The sequence below is a fragment of the Aptenodytes forsteri genome, unplaced genomic scaffold (genome assembly GCF_000699145.1).
Source record: "Aptenodytes forsteri isolate BGI_AS27 unplaced genomic scaffold, ASM69914v1 Scaffold69, whole genome shotgun sequence".
Taxonomy (NCBI): domain Eukaryota; kingdom Metazoa; phylum Chordata; class Aves; order Sphenisciformes; family Spheniscidae; genus Aptenodytes; species Aptenodytes forsteri.
The window spans coordinates 2,198,474-2,214,078 of NW_008795885.1; the positions used below are offsets into that span (position 1 = coordinate 2,198,474).

General features: G+C 39.2%; 1 protein-coding gene across 3 annotated transcripts in view; it reads right to left on the bottom strand.

The window, feature by feature from the left end:
• Positions 1-11,466: 11,466 nt before the first annotated feature.
• KCNN2 (potassium calcium-activated channel subfamily N member 2) overlaps positions 11,467-15,605 on the bottom strand; it is a 78,909-nt gene continuing 74,770 nt past the window's right edge. For 2 of the 3 annotated variants that reach the window (XM_009284172.2, XM_019473369.1), the window contains 2 exons: positions 13,693-13,762; positions 11,467-11,795 (listed from right to left, as the gene is read on the bottom strand). In XM_009284172.2, coding sequence (XP_009282447.1) covers positions 11,508-11,795; positions 13,693-13,762 — 358 coding nt within the window. In that variant the 3' untranslated portion in view covers positions 11,467-11,507. Of the gene's footprint in view, positions 11,796-13,341; positions 13,460-13,692; positions 13,763-15,605 lie in introns of those variants that run through there. The other variant, XM_019473370.1, reaches the window with a different exon arrangement.

The following is a 15,605-nucleotide window of genomic DNA, read 5'->3' on the forward strand; positions in this document are numbered from 1 at the left end:
ATGTATAACCAAGTATTCTCCTAGCATTTTTGTTTGTGTGTCTACTACAAAAATTCCTCTATCATGCCCCTATGTTATGCTCTGGGAGTTTAGAGAGAGACCATTTAACTGAGGGGAAGTGAGGTTTAAAAAATAATTTTAATGATATTTTAGAACCAGGGCTCTCAAAAGAGTCTGGGTGCCACTCAACTTGTATTTTACATGCCTCTTCCCAAGATAGTCAAGCTGCCTAGTGGAATACTCAGACCTGAATTTGGCATCCAAAGCATCTTGGAAGATAACAGGGAGAACTAACTCGTCGTACAAAGATGATGCAGTGGGCCAGCTTGTTTTGGGGGCCAGCTAGGAAGGATGGTTAGAAGAAAAATCCCCAGATATGCAAAGATGAGTAGGTAAATTGGGGTGGAGGGAAAGGATTTAGGCATTTAACAAGAAGTACTTCTCCCTAATTGGGTGCGTCTCTCCACTCCTCTTGGAGTTAAGCTTTTTCTTGTTACATTTGACTGCCTCTTAAATCGCAGCTGAAGAGGAGACTCCTTATCTCCTAGTTCATCAATAATAGGACAACAGGTACTCAAATCCTTCTATGAGAAATCAGCACTAGAATGGTAGTTAATGTGCTTAATCTCTGAGTTTAACAACTCAGTTGTTGTAACTGTTCTGTACATTTTCATGTCTAAGCAATTTTAACCTTGATCAGGCTAAACTTTCCTATAACCATCACTCAAACAGCATATGGTCTAACTCACCAACTTGCTAGTTTTGGCCCATGTGGCATCAATAGTATAGTAAAAAACTTTAGCATTGTCTTCCTGTTTGCTTATTGCAATATATGGAACATAACATTCAATAAAAATATAAACACATCCTTTATTGTTAAAGTCAGTGTTCATTAGTAAAATTTTAAGCAGTCATCTCTGTGACCTTTTAAGTCAATCTGTTTTCCTAAAGCAACAAAATGTACAGTATGGCACATTCTCTTTGCTGATTCATGTAAATACTTGTATTTCTTCACTGTGGGAGTGTTTCATATAAAAGTTTCTAATTACAGTACTGAAATCTGGAGTTTAAGCATCAGCTTGTGTTAACATAATCTTCACTCACTATCTAGACTGTAGTGGAAAAGTGGCCAAAATAATCCGATGGGCCTGATTCTAAGACGGGACATGCCTGGTGCCTCTCAGGTCTGCAACAATGCTATAAGAAGCATAAGCGGGCAGGCCAGCAGGCTGGCCAGGTGCTGCCAGCTACAGTCAGGGAGCAGCATCGTGTATCCAGGCACCATACAAACACCTGCCAGGCAGAAGTTTCTGCTCCAATGATCTGCTGGATGATGGGATACATTTTGGTGCTGCTCATTTGTGGGATATTACTGTGCTCAAATATACCGCTTGGACAGGTAAACAGCAATCTAACAGGGTGTTGGCACAGATCGGTGTTTATTTTCCTCGTAAAGCCAAAAGTATTGGTAACCTGTTTGCTGGAGTGCTATAAGTGTTTCTGAATGCCAACAGGGCAATGCAGCTATCAGAAAGCAAAAGCACTGAACTTGGTAGGGCAACCTGTGAAACCTGTCTTCACTGCTGGCTCCCTATGGGATTAGTCTCCAAAATGCAGAATCATTCCATTATGTCTGGAAAAAAATATATTATTTGTTCATTCTTTCTCTTATAGAAGAACTTTTAAAGCAATTATCCTTTTGCTTTCTCTTTTAAAAATGCTATAGCCCTCCCCACCCCCCACCCCCCTTTCTTTCCCACAAAACCAAAGTGGGGATAGAAAAAACCTAGGACTAACTTCACAAAAGGCATTTAACAATGGCATTAGTTCTCCAAGTGTTTCTGGCACTTGCATCACTGAGCGGCTCTCTGTCTGGTTTGCCTCTCAATTCCACCAGAAACAGCTTCATTTTTTTTAATATTACGCTTCTACAGTGTTGCCTGATGCAAAAGTTCTGACTGTCTCTGACTCCAAAGAGGAAGCAGCAAAGCACCAAGTTGCCAGGGCTTCCTCCCAGCCAGTAAGACAAGAAAGAGGCTGTAGGGAAGTATGCACTTAGTACTTTCTATGGGGATATGAGCCCAGCCTTCCTGCTTTCTGGGGGAGAGCACCCTGTCACAGGGAGAATGAAGCTGATGGATGGGTAGTCATTACAGCATGCACCTGGAAAGGAGCAGGAGAAGAAATATGCATGCCAGTTTTTGCTCTAATAAGTATCTTTATAAGTGAGTCATCTGAGCACATACAGAAAATTAGACAGCTGAACCAAACCACCTTACAGAAATGAAAAATCTTTTTTTCCCTATGAGTGTCATTGCTACCCTGCTTTTGGGTTAATTCAAATGTTTTTCCTCAAAAAAAAAAAAAAAAAAGCCTTCTTTTTTTGGCAGAAGCACTGAACTCCAAGTATATTTACAGGTGTGGGTGATGTACCTCCATCCCTGAGGGGTTAGAAATCAACTCTCAGGGAAATGAGTGGTATTTCCTATAGATTACTTTGGATAGATATCTTTACCGTTCTCAGTGTCTTCCCTTCCATGGGAGAGTTATCTAGCAGAAATGCCAGGGCTTGCAACAGAAATTCATTTATTTGCCATCAAGATTTTCTGACAGTCATCTTGCAAATTACTTGGAGCAATAATACACATGCAGCTTCAGGGAAGCTTCTGGCTCTGTTTAAGTGAATTAAACATAGCAGTGGGATAGTGCTTCTTCATTCATAAGACTGAAATCACCACATCCTTTGCTGGGCTCCTTTGTGCAGTTGCCTTGTACCTAGCCTTGGTGCTCAGCCTATTTATCATGCACTCAGCTGAACTGTTCAAACAACTGTGAAACAACTTGTGAAGCAGTGCAAGGTGTGCTATTCCATAGCTCCTTGCAGGGCAAATAGTGTGAGTCAAGGCAGGTGGAGCTTCATAGCCTGAATCGTGCATTCAAATGCCACCAGCTAGTATCTGGCCATCTCATACACATGTAAGAGGCGTTTTCTCCACCAACTTAGAAGGTTACAAAAGGCCTCTGCATCTGACAATGTCTTTTTTACATCCACTAAGCAAAGATCAAAGGAGGGGAAGACAGCTTTAAAAAAAAAGAGACTTTGCCAATCTGCTTGTCATTTAGAAAAAGCTTAATGTATAAATGTCATGGAAACAAGCTGTTCCTACTAAATAAAACCAATACTGTTCTTCATATTTCTTCCTTCTTAATCTTTTTAATGCAGAGGGAAAAGAAGGCAAATGTTACACAGATAAAAGCAAATATTTTCTATGGTAGTAGTCTAGCTGTCTGTATTTTTTTTTTTGTCGAGTCCTCTTTGAATATTGTATGCTACAGCTGGAGATCTTTGAGCAGAAAGCTGGCAGGGGAAGTAGATGTTCACATGGGCGAAGTGTGGGCTACAGGCAGATGCCCTCGTGCTGCCACCAGACACCAGACCATGTCTACATTTTCTGTAGAGATGGCCCATGTCTTCCGCATGGCAGATGTGGACACGGCCTCCAAAGGACAATTCAGACCTATCTGTTGACCACTAATAGAGAGGCCGCAGGCTGTGCCAGCTGAGGGTCAAACCCTCTCTCTGTCCTATTTCTACCTCTCTGAAATTTGTTGCAAACTTATTTGGAAAGCCTACCCGCTACTTGCCCATCTCTCTTCTGTTTCCCTTCTGCCAAAAAGAATATCTGCAATTCTGGAAATGCACATATTTCATGCTGCTGTATTACAGCAATTGCTTCAAATTGAAAATAAATATAGCTGAATCACTAAATACATTTTATAGGCTGGAGAAAACAGGGTAACAAGGCAGGAAATATAACCCTGAATATAGGAGTTCTGGAAAAGCAGTCTATTTCTTACGTACAATTTTTATGTTCTTTTCATGCACTTGATAACAGAAATAAGTATGGCCTAATTTCCTACCACTGCAGTTTCAATACCTGATTAGCTTCCTCTGTGTGTAGATTGTAACTAAAAAGTCTGAAAGAACAGAAACCTTCCAGCTATTCCTGCATTATCTTTCAAAGTAGCTTGGGATATCATGGGAAAGCTTCTTCTCTCCAGACCTGATCGGGGATGATGTGCTGAGCAGTCAGTGAAAGGTATTAGAGCAGGTGAATTCAATGGGCATAGACATTTTCTGGCACGTCTGTGGAAATGGCCTGGCAGTGGCGCCAGCTGAGCTGCCTGAAGTCAATACACTCCTCAGAGGGTCCTGAGCCCAGCAGCAGGAGGTGCTTTCAAAGCGTGTTGAAACCGCAGATAATGCAATGCGTTTGATTCACCGTTATTAGCCAAACTGACTGAAAGCTCTGTTTCAAAGGAAGCTAATGAAGCTAGGTGGCTTGCTAGCACATTTCAGCCTTGGGACTGTCTTCTGAACTCACGTGCTCAGGAGTGAATCTGCATGTCTTTTGTGTCACCATCACGCAGCACAAATGAGACTCTGACCTCCAGCCAACACAGATATCAAGAAGGACTAATTGACGTCTCTCTTTGCACCATTTTTTCCCCCCTCTCATTTTTTTGGAAATAGACTTTAACACTTAACCGCTTAGAAGCTAAGCTCCTAAGTCTCATTGCCCAGCCAGAACACCTTACTAAGGTTTATTCCCCTTGAATGTTGACAACTGGTGCAGGTGGAGTGCTGTCGGTTTTGATCTCTAAAGTGCGCAGTTGTCTGAAAGGGTCCTGCTGAGTGGCACAGCGTTGCCCTGTGCTCACAGTGGAGCAGCAGACCTTGTGCTTTCCTCACAGCAGTGGCACAGCCTGTCAAAATGAGTGAAGTCTTATCACACTTGAGATGTGATAGGAAAAGCATTTTTCAGTCCATAAGACCATTTGAGAAATATAAGAACGAAGTGATACAGTGATGTGGGAGGAAGAACGGATGGAGTCATTGTAACCCCCAGGTTACATGCCACTGCCCTGCTGAGGGGGTCATGACTGCCTTCAGATTGGGTCTTGCTATCTGCTCTCTCCAGTTACATGCACTGGGCCAGTGGCCTCTCAAGTGCCCCGGGGCCACCTCGCCTTTCAGGTCAGTACTGGCGGCTCTGTACCAGGGATGCTGACAGAGGTAGCCACGGTTCCCAGTGCTCAGCAGCTGCTGGAGGAAAACGCATAGATCAGAGGGTTGAGGGTGGGCAGGAGCAATGGAGGGAGTATGGGTGGCATGCATTGTTGAGAGACCTTTTAACCAAAGTGCATGCACGCATGTGTGTGTGTGGTAAGTGATGTTTGCAAAAACAAAATCTTGGAGCTCTGATCGTTACTGCAATGTTACCCAGTGTGCCAAAACTATTTGAAACTGCAGGTTAAGTTTAGGAGTGATTCTTAAGATAGATTTCTTGTTCTCCTACATGCATGTCAGGTTCATATGCTGACCATTAGATGTTTCTAACTTCTCCAGCAGGAATTTGGACTCAGTCACTTTGGAGAGGCAGAGCACTGCCACACTTCATTTTGCACAGATTTGTGCTATTCAGCACATTGTATAGTGGGTTTTTTGGGGTTTTTTTTTTTTTTTTTTTTTTTTTTTTTTTTCAATTCTGAGTGTGCAAAACTGCTCCTGAAGGTTTTTTTTTGTTTGATTTTTTGCTTGAGACCACTTGAAACCTCATCTCTTGCAATTTTTCTGGAGGCTAGGTGCCTGTCTTTTGAGACAATAATCTAGCACAAGCTCTTTCAGGTTTTCTCCTCATTTCTATTACAGAATTTGGAGTTCTTTGTTGAAAAAATCTTGCTTTACTTCTGTGAGATGAGCAGCCCCCATACTTCTGTAATAGTTTGACAACTTCTCCGTATAAGGTGATGGATAATATTAAACACAAACAGTGTGTCTCTATTGTTCATTGTCAGGAAATATAATTGCACAGTCTCTTACTTTTCATTGATACCCATGACTTTCAGACCTGGAGTGAGGCTTCAGTTAAACCTCTTCTAAGCTCTGAAGCCTGTAGCTGGTAAATTCACCTACCTGAACGTTTTCTTTTAACTTCATTATTATTCCTGGTGCCACATGGTTGATCATTTATCTGGACTGGAGATGCTCTTCCACTCAGAGACCTGCTTTATTGTAACCACATAGCAGAACATGTGGCCCCTCTTTAGACTCAAGATATTTGGAAATGCAAGTTTGGAAGGCAAAGAGAGCTCAGAATAGGCATCATTTTAAAGTAAAACCTTTTACTCTAACTAAAAGCTTGTTGCTTGCTTCATGTATGATTGAAAACAGTCTAGATTCTCCTAAATATTTGAAGATACTAATGGGTTTAAGTGAATCTGAATGCAAGGGAAGTCAGCATAAAGCATTTTATGCTTCACTTCTCCATCTGATTTGGTTACTTGCCATGTTAGATTGCAACAGGTTCATGTTTGTGGCTTACGGTTTTTCTTGCACTGCAGCTGTGTTGCATATCCTCCATTATGCAGAAAGGTTTTGCAGTCCTCTGCAGGAGAATCTTCTTCATATAAAAGCCTGAAAATTATTGACCTAATGGAGCTTCACCTGTATCACTGTACTAAAGTCTAATATGCAGCAGTATGGTCATGCTAATTCTGGCAACTGCCTCCATTTTAGCCTTCTCAGGGCATGTCTACACACCCTAGCCCAGACTATGCTGCACCTGCTCCATCCATGCACTGTACTGCCCAGCTGCAAGCAATTCTTGGCAGGGAGTCAAGTATCTGCATTAGGCTTGGTGCTATGCTAAGCCGTAAGTCTTGAGCAGAGTTGCATAAATTAACGCAATTCCCCTCTCCTGTTTACTGCGGTCATCTTGTGCATCAGGCTGTTCTTGAGGCATGGGGCTTATTTGCTCAGTGCTGTGCTAACTCAGTCTATAGTGAGTGAAACCTGGGGTTTCTGGAGTGAGTGACACCCTGTGGTTTCTGGACCAGAGCTGATACGCAGGTGGTGAGGCACTCAGGTGGGTCAGAGCCATACCATACCTAATTGCAAAGTGTCTCCTAAGCATCTCTTTTTCTTTATTCTCTCAGTCATGGAGAGGACAAAGATCCTTATAGATACTCCTTACAAGGTTTGGAGAAAAAAGGCTGACAGACATTACACCTCAGTCTTCTCTGTACTTGTGCTAACAGGTATAGGATCAGATTCATAAGCCCTGATTGACAGATGTAGGTTAATTTTATTATGCATACATAAAGTTCCACAAACATAAATGGTTGGCTCTGAATGTGTGTAAGCTCCACCTCAGGATTGCCCTGGTATGGCAGTGCTCTTCCTGGGCTACAGCTGGCTTGTATCTAGGTAGCCAGGAGTGCTGGTGGAAGAAATTTGTGACCATTCCTACCTGAGCATGTAGATATGCTGGTGCGGGGGTAGGTTTCTGAAAGTGAGGCACAGCAGTGTTAGCTCTTTCCTCCCTTCCCCTCTTTACCTGGCCGCTTCTCACCACTTAATAATTATTTTGAGAGGGTTGGACTAAAAAGGCAACAGGACTTTAAGGACTTTCTTTTAAAAAAATAAACAATATGAGCAACAAAAAATTTGGGAGATGGAGACAACAGACTTACTAATCAGAAAATCTTCCTTCCATAGATAAAACTTACTAAGAATTTTTCATAACTTTTAGTTAGGGGAAAAGAGCTTTCAGCCAATTTCTATTTCTAGTACTGATATAGGTAATAGGTTTTCTTCTGAATTCTCATATTTAAACCATTTATTCTTTTATGCTTAGATATGCTTTTAACGTGTGGTGTATCACTTTGAATGTCCACATATGATGTGACATGGCAAGAGTCTTACAAACTGAGCGGCAGTAAAACAGTATGCCTAACACCTATCTTTGACCTCTAATGACAGCAGCGATTCAGACCCAGACTGGGGAGCCATGGTTTTTGAATAGCTCACGAGGAAAGGTATGGACTTCCAGAAGGCGTTCAGAGCTCCTAAGCTGGATGCTTAACTTTTAGATAGTTAAGCTCTTTCCATACCAGATCCATCTTTATGGAGCAGCAGGAGGGAAAGAAAGGCTGAGTCGCACAAGTCTGTCTGGGAAGATCTGCAGGCTTACAATAGATAATGATTTGCAGAATTAAGAACTGCAGAGCATTTGAAAGTATAATACCTGTGAATGTATTATTCTGATCCTGCAAAAATGTAAATGTAACTAAAAATACTATTTAAATCAACATACTTAATTTTAAGCATGGTGAATAGGCTGATTTGTGATCTTACATTTCAGTCCTTACAGGCAAGATATCTTTGCTAAGTGTCATTAAAAATTGAGGGATTAGCAACAAGACTCCGAAGTAACTGATAAATGGAATTGGTGTCTGGAATGCAGTGAAAAGGAGAAGTTCAACAGCAACTGAAAGCTGAATCTTCCTATCGGTGAGACTAAAGCAAGAGATGCATTTTCAACTGTAACATGCTAAATATGCCATGTGCTTTGAGAAAGATTCCTTACCATTTGTAAACAATCTTTCAAAGAAAAATACACATTCAACTACACGAGCAGTTTCAGAGATCTGTCATAATGCTACTTTTTGCTTTTGGTGAGCTCATATGCTGAACATGGTGAAGGAGCTTAACTTTTGGAAATAAAAAATCAGTAATGGAACTTGTGGTACTACAGAACTCAAACAAGGAAAGATTAAAAGGAGTTTTGTATCAGGAGTAAGAAAATCAAACCCATACTGCTTTGTGCTCTCCTGAATATAAATTTATATCTGTCTTTTCTTGGACTGGATTCGCATGTAGCGCTTAAGTGTTTTTCAAAACCAGGTATTAGAAGAAAATAATCTTCAGTACCAAAAATGCAGATAAAATATTTGTATTGAACTTTATAGAGTAAATTAAGAAATTGAACTGGAGTATTCCATGGTGTCATCATTTGTTGTTTGCTTTAAAAACAAAGAAAGGAATCCAAAAGGATTTGGCAGATTGTTGCAGAACCCTACTGATGGGGATAGTCCTGGTACATCTCACAGCCCTGCTTGCGTAAAGCTGCTGCAAGAATTTAGTAGGTTCAGGCTCCTGACTCCTACTGTGTAAAAGAAATTGAGAGGTCAAAGATGACAGTTGCTCTTTCACATCAGAATAAACCAGCTCAATACTTATAGCTAGATCTTAATTCAAACTTAACTCTGACAGATTGGAAAGATTTTAAAGAACTGTGGAGCTACAGTTCTTTAAAAACCCAGTTGTACAATCCGGAAGAGAAAAAAAACGGTTCTTACAAATCTAAAAAAGATGTAAACAACGAAAGAGGTAGTTCAAGCTGACAGGACAAAAAGGACTGTACTCAAGCTACAGTAAGTGTATTTGACATTCAATGACAAGAAAAATATTCTAAACTAAACACAAAAAATGGGAAAATGGGCAAACAAAAATCTTCAAAAAAAGAATTCTGAAACTTGACTATAAAATTCCAATATCATTAATCACTACTTCTAATCCTGCCAACAGTGTAAAGCGGGTGGCCTCATGACCATGCAAAATCTCATCTACTTTAGGACTGGACTAGCACAGATTAGCACTATATAATATCCATCTTTTCCTTTGGAAATGAACTTCATAAAAACAAAAGCAGAACTGCTAATACTGTGCATACTGCTTATTATTTCCAGTCACAGAATACCACAGTCTGTAAACAAGGCACTCCAAAGGCATACAACTCTCCTGGTCATCTAGGGGGAAAAATACTGCAAGGTCATCATCTTTCTCAAGGACATAAAAAGTGTTGGAGAAACTCTTGACCTTTTCATAAACAAGCAATGCCTTTGCATGTAACATATTCAGCAGTTATATAGTTTGTATCCCCAAAAAAGGCAGACCCTTTATTTTAAATAGGCCTAAAGTATCTGCTGTTTTTCAGATTATGCATCTGGTTTGGGGCATTTCGGGTGCTGGGGAGAACAGCTCTTCTGTCTTGTCCAGCACGGCTCTGCCCTGACTTTCTGCATTACTATCTTCCCTGCCTGTCGCTACTGACCAGAACTCACAATGTCTCATGGAGCAATCGGCATTTCCTTTAATGTGCACGTTAGTTACTTCTAGGCAGACGTAGTATTCCTTGGAAACAGTCAGCCATGCCTACTTGTTATACTTAGTTATAGTGTCACCCTTGTCTGTAAATTGGGGACGGGATGGGACTAGTATATTTCATAAATAGCAAGTACTATAAAATAGTTCATAAAGTCAAATAATTTCCTGTTTCTCATTAGGAATTGTGAATGCAAGTTGCATGTGCTGAGCATTTAAGCTTACCTAGTTTTCCTACTCTGGAATATAAACCAGGAGAAAAGTCAGCCAGAACTTTTTCACAAACGTGTACACTATGCTTTGTGGGTTTTTTTTAAGAAAGCAGGAGACCTTATTATTTGTGCATGAAAGTAAAGTACCACAGATACCCCACTGCCATAACTCAAGTCTACAGCAGGTATTTTTACAGCAGTTTTTGGAAATACTGCTAGAAGAGTCTTGCTAAGCTTGACTGCATAGCAGAAACCATGGGGATTACACAAACGTAATGTATACAGAACACTGTGCTGCCATCACGCAATTGTGTATACTATAACTCTGTGTGTCAGTCATTCACTCCAGAAACGTTAAACACAAAAAAAGGGAGCGGAGAAAGCAGCAACCTAACACTTTCAAAACCCAAATAGCATTAATGGGAGACTTCTAGCTTGAAAGTGATGCTTCCGTCTGGACATACTTACCCGGCATAACTGTGAGACTCTGAATAAATGAACAGGACTTTACCTGTGCTTTTTGCATGCCAGTAGCTTTACAAATAGTCAGTTTAAAAGATCTGTGCCATGGGCATTGCATAAATAATTTTATATACATAAGTATATATGTATATATATTATCTATGTGTGTGTGTACGAATGCACGTTAAACAAAAGCCCTAGGAAGATTTAAAAAACCCATAGCATACTTCATAACTTATTTTCTAGGATAAACTATATTTTTAATTAATCACTTCAGAAATCGAAGCTGTCAGTGACCTTTTAAAATGACTATACATATACAGCACACCGTTAGATGAACATTGGTTTTTTTTCCCCCTCCACTGCAAGCAAAGTTTAGAGAATTAGTTTTCATATTGAGAGATAATTATTAAGCTTCAATTTTGTTTCTTAAAAGTTTATCATTAGGCCTTTTGATTGTAAGCTTTTTTTTAGTTGTTAAGTCCAAGTAACCAAGCAACTATGTGCAGAAATTAACCTTTTTATTATATTATATACTGTAGTAGTAAAGTTTGTTTGAAGTGCATGAATAAAAAGTTAATGAAATTACAGGAGGAACAACCTAATATAGCAATAATAGGTGCATTCACTGTGCATCTGAGAGGAGGAGGGGGGAAAAAAGAAGAGTTTTCACTCATTTTGGCCTAAAACGTGTTCAGGTTTCCAGGATTCTGACATCAGAACCCAGATAACACTGGTTAGAACCATAGGGCTTTACAATAAAAGCTAAAATATTGACCATATGATGGCAAAAAGTCTTTATTTTGTGGTTAACTTATTCTCTTCTAGCTACTCTCTGATGAAGTTGGTGGTGCTGTGGAGGATGATCTCCTTCTTCTTGACAAAGATCGTGATCGTTCAGCACTGTAGGCAACATGCTTATCATAATTTTGTATCTGAGCCTCGAGGAAATCCCTCTGTTGCTGGCTGATTGTCTGGCTAATCAGTCCAGGGAGAGCTTGAATGCTACCAATTAAAGTTTCCAGTTTAGTTTCCAGAGTAACAATTCTCTTCTCAAAATCTTCGCTTCTTTCATTTAAGTCAGAAATCATGTCATACATGATGTTTTGAGTCTGAAAGTAGAAGGATTTAAACAAAGGTTTAGAGAGACCTTACAAATATCGTAACAAGCAGCACAACTCTACAGGGGTTTGTAAATGCTTTTGCACTTCACAAAAAAAAAAAGGATATGAATATTATAACAATATCTACTCTTGTGAAATAATTTTCCTTGTAGATTCAGAATAAACTTTCTACTAAATTTGTTGAGCAGAAATGTAATATATTTTGAGTAGATGTCAAGGTCTAAATGAATTAGACAAAAGACCAGACATTTTTTGGAAGTTCAGGTGCTTAGAAATGGACCATGCTAAGCTTTGTGAACAGTCAGCTGTGTAAGCCACCAGGAGACCGAAGGCTCCAAAGCCGTGATCCATCCTTGACTCTTCTGTATTTCCTCTGGTTTTAAACACCCTCATTCTTCTAAGCAGAACACAAATGTTGTTCACTTGCTTTCTCCTTAAACTGATCAGGTTTTCTTGAACTGGCTCTAGTAAAAGCAGTTGACTGGATTATTTTTGAAATGTAGTGCAAGGAGTAAGAACTCAATTGTATGCTTCTCTACTTCTGCGTTCCCCAATCTATCTGCCCTCTACAAAACAGTGTTTGGTTACAGCAGGTATATAGGGTGTACTTTAAAATGCCATAGTGGTCAGTAAAAATGTAATTGAAATGTGTTATTTCATAAAGACTTGGAACTGGTTAAAAATAATGACCAAATTTCTCCCTCTGATAGACTGAGACTTCAGATTAGACTTAAACTAGAGTCAAAACTGGATGTAATTCAGTAGACAAACTGATTGAAGTTTATAAACCATCCAAAGGGAATGAAAATTAATTGAATGACTGACCGCCTGAAGTGTAAAACACTTCAGTATCAGATGACTGTCGATAACCCATTTCTCTGCGTCCTGTTTCAAGGTGCTAGCATAATCCTTGAAAGCAAAGTAGTCTACATTAAATAGTATCTGAAAAGTCCTCATCAGTTGCCAGAAGCTTTACACTGAAATGTATTTTTTTCAGCAACTGAAGTTGTCAGGTGGTTCTCTAAAGCAAAAGGGGAATGAACAAGGAGGAGTTTAATCTTTGCTTTGCTGCATTTTAAATTGAGGAGGGTTTTGAGGTACATGAAGAGGTGTACAAGAAATCCTTAGGAAGAGCCCGTTAATGCTTCTAACGTAGCCTCAAATTAAGATCAAAGTAACTGTTAAATACTGAGGTCTAATGTGAAACCTGGAATGCTATCAGCTCAGCCCTCTAACTCTCTAGTTATTAGTTTATATTAATGAAAAATCCCAACAACAATAGACAGGCAGTTTGCAACTGAATAGCCTCTTTTACCTCATCTCAAATGGCTGAAAAAGGATTAATAAAGCCTTATATTGGCAAAGTAGGCAGCTATTATTCATTATAAAAACTTAAACAAATGCAGACCTAAATTTACTTGTCCAAAGTCACTGCTACATAAGACAACATGAATAGAAAACCAGAACCTCTAATTCCAGTCTGCGTGAAAGCCTGTGTACTATGGTCCCTCACGGCACAGTCACTATCACCAGACAGGAAATCTCTTTACTAAGCAGCACTACACTACTACGGCCCACTCACAGTTCAGCATTTACCATGACCACTGCAGTCACTTCAGGAGCTCTCAGGATCAGCTTCTCAATTGTGAAATCTTTTTCCAAATGTACAAAAAAAAAATAAAATATGGTGCATTCAAACTTTAGTCAGAGCGATAAACAAGATGTTTCATTCAGTAGGTGTTACCACAAAACACACACATATTTTAATTTCCTACAAATAACAAACTTGTTAACAATATTTGCATGTATAACGCATAACATTTTCACTTACAAACTCTTCATTTTGAAACGATGAATGTTAAAAGAACAGTAATTGCCTACTAACCTTTGCCAGGTCCACCAAAGTGTTGGCTTGATCATTCAGTTTCCTTTGTTCCATTTTTACACTTCTTAATCTAAAAAGTGGAATTTTAAGTCAGTTTTTTTTGTTTATGTGGTCATATTAGGATTTCTAAAAAGCATGCACAAAACTTAGAAGAGCAAATAACTGCATGGACAATGCCTTGAGTACTTTGTGTAAAGTCAGAATCAGTCATGTGCCTGCTACAATGAGAAGCATGCTTCTTCAACACCGCAAGAAAGGAAAGAGCAAGGAAATGTGATGTCCTTGAGAATACCATTTGCCAAGGTCAAATTTGAATTAAAAAAGGGAGATAACAATTTATCCAGACTATATGAAAGAAAGCCAAAACATTCCTCAAAGCCTCAGTATCGTGACAAGTAGATATAGGAAGAAACATAGAACAACTGTTTTTTATCATTAATGTTGTAGCAATTAAGAATCTTCCCATGCCTACATGACTAGATACAGGTATTAGCCCTGTTCTGTCGGAAATGGATTGGGTTAGCAGGTGTTTGAACCTGATGGAAATACAGTGATAAGTGAGTTTCTCATTACTGTAAGCAGAACTTCCATCTACCAGCAGCTAAATAACCAATATACTTGCCAATACATTTGATTTTCTGACATAATATGTGAATCTAAATATGATTACATTTTAAACTTACATTAGACTATTCCTTTTCAACGCGCTATTTAAACTACAGCATTGAAAAACAATGAAAGAAGCAGCAAGGGTCTATTTTTTCTCTTTGATGCCTACCTATGTGCATTGTTATTAGTTATGCACATTCTTTGAAAGATATATACATGACCTTTCTTATGTGTTCCCTGAAACAAAGTCCATGTTTTTCAGAATAACTACTAGAGGAGTGGTTTGTAGGTGTGATTTTCACAAATAAGCCATTTCTCCCTTAAGTACGAGTCATTTGTTCAACATTTCCCAACAGAGAAGTACTTGGACATTCAATGACTTTTCTGGTGGCTGTTCTAAGCAGGAAATAGCGTTTTTCAAAAACAACATATCAATTTATAAACAATGTGTGATAAGATATCATGCAGTCGTCTAGTATGTCAAGGGCCAACCAAGTAATAATTTGGTTAGCTGTCAAATGAAATGTGTTTGGCAGCATTTTGTGGCAGGTGGGTTGCTAATGCATACTCTGCCCATTTCTTAGTGATGGTGTTACTTAGAAAGCTAGTTAAAAGAAAGCTTTCTTGGAGATATTCCAAAATCAGAAAGTTTCTGTTCATATCTTCAGTTACCGATCATTTCCCTTATCTAGGCTAACCGCCATGAGAAAATAAGTTGTGGAGAGTGAAATCTCTTTTAAAGCACATGGAAATAACTCTGTTAAGGTAGAAATCAACTGTTCACATAAAATTGACATTCCAGTGGCTTGTTACTGGAATGTCATATGTTCTTCCCCTGGAGGCTTCCTTCAGAGCACAACATGGAGACTGTAGGAATGGTGCTTTCAGAGGCTATGAGCTGGAGCTATTCTAAAGCAAAAAATATGGAGGAGTCTCCAAGGTATGGAGTTTTATCATTACAGTCTCAGAACAGATTAATTAGTCAAAGGTAAGCATGTAATGATTTGACTGGAGAATGATAACCCTAGTGTTTTGGTGAGCATCTCAAATAATTTGCAGAATATGTGTTTTCTGGTTTTCTTAAGATTGATTGACTCATCTGTTTGCCGGTTAGTATTTTAATTTTAAAATTCCAAGAAATCCATTGTTACTGTAGCAATACAAGTACCAGCTGACACCAACATGATAATTCCTCATGGTAACCAATCCAATACCTATCAGAGACTGTAAAAATGTATCTCTAGGTAATGGCAAGTCTTTAGCTGCAGCAGCCGGATTTAAAGAAAACTGTCAGACTTTTGTTC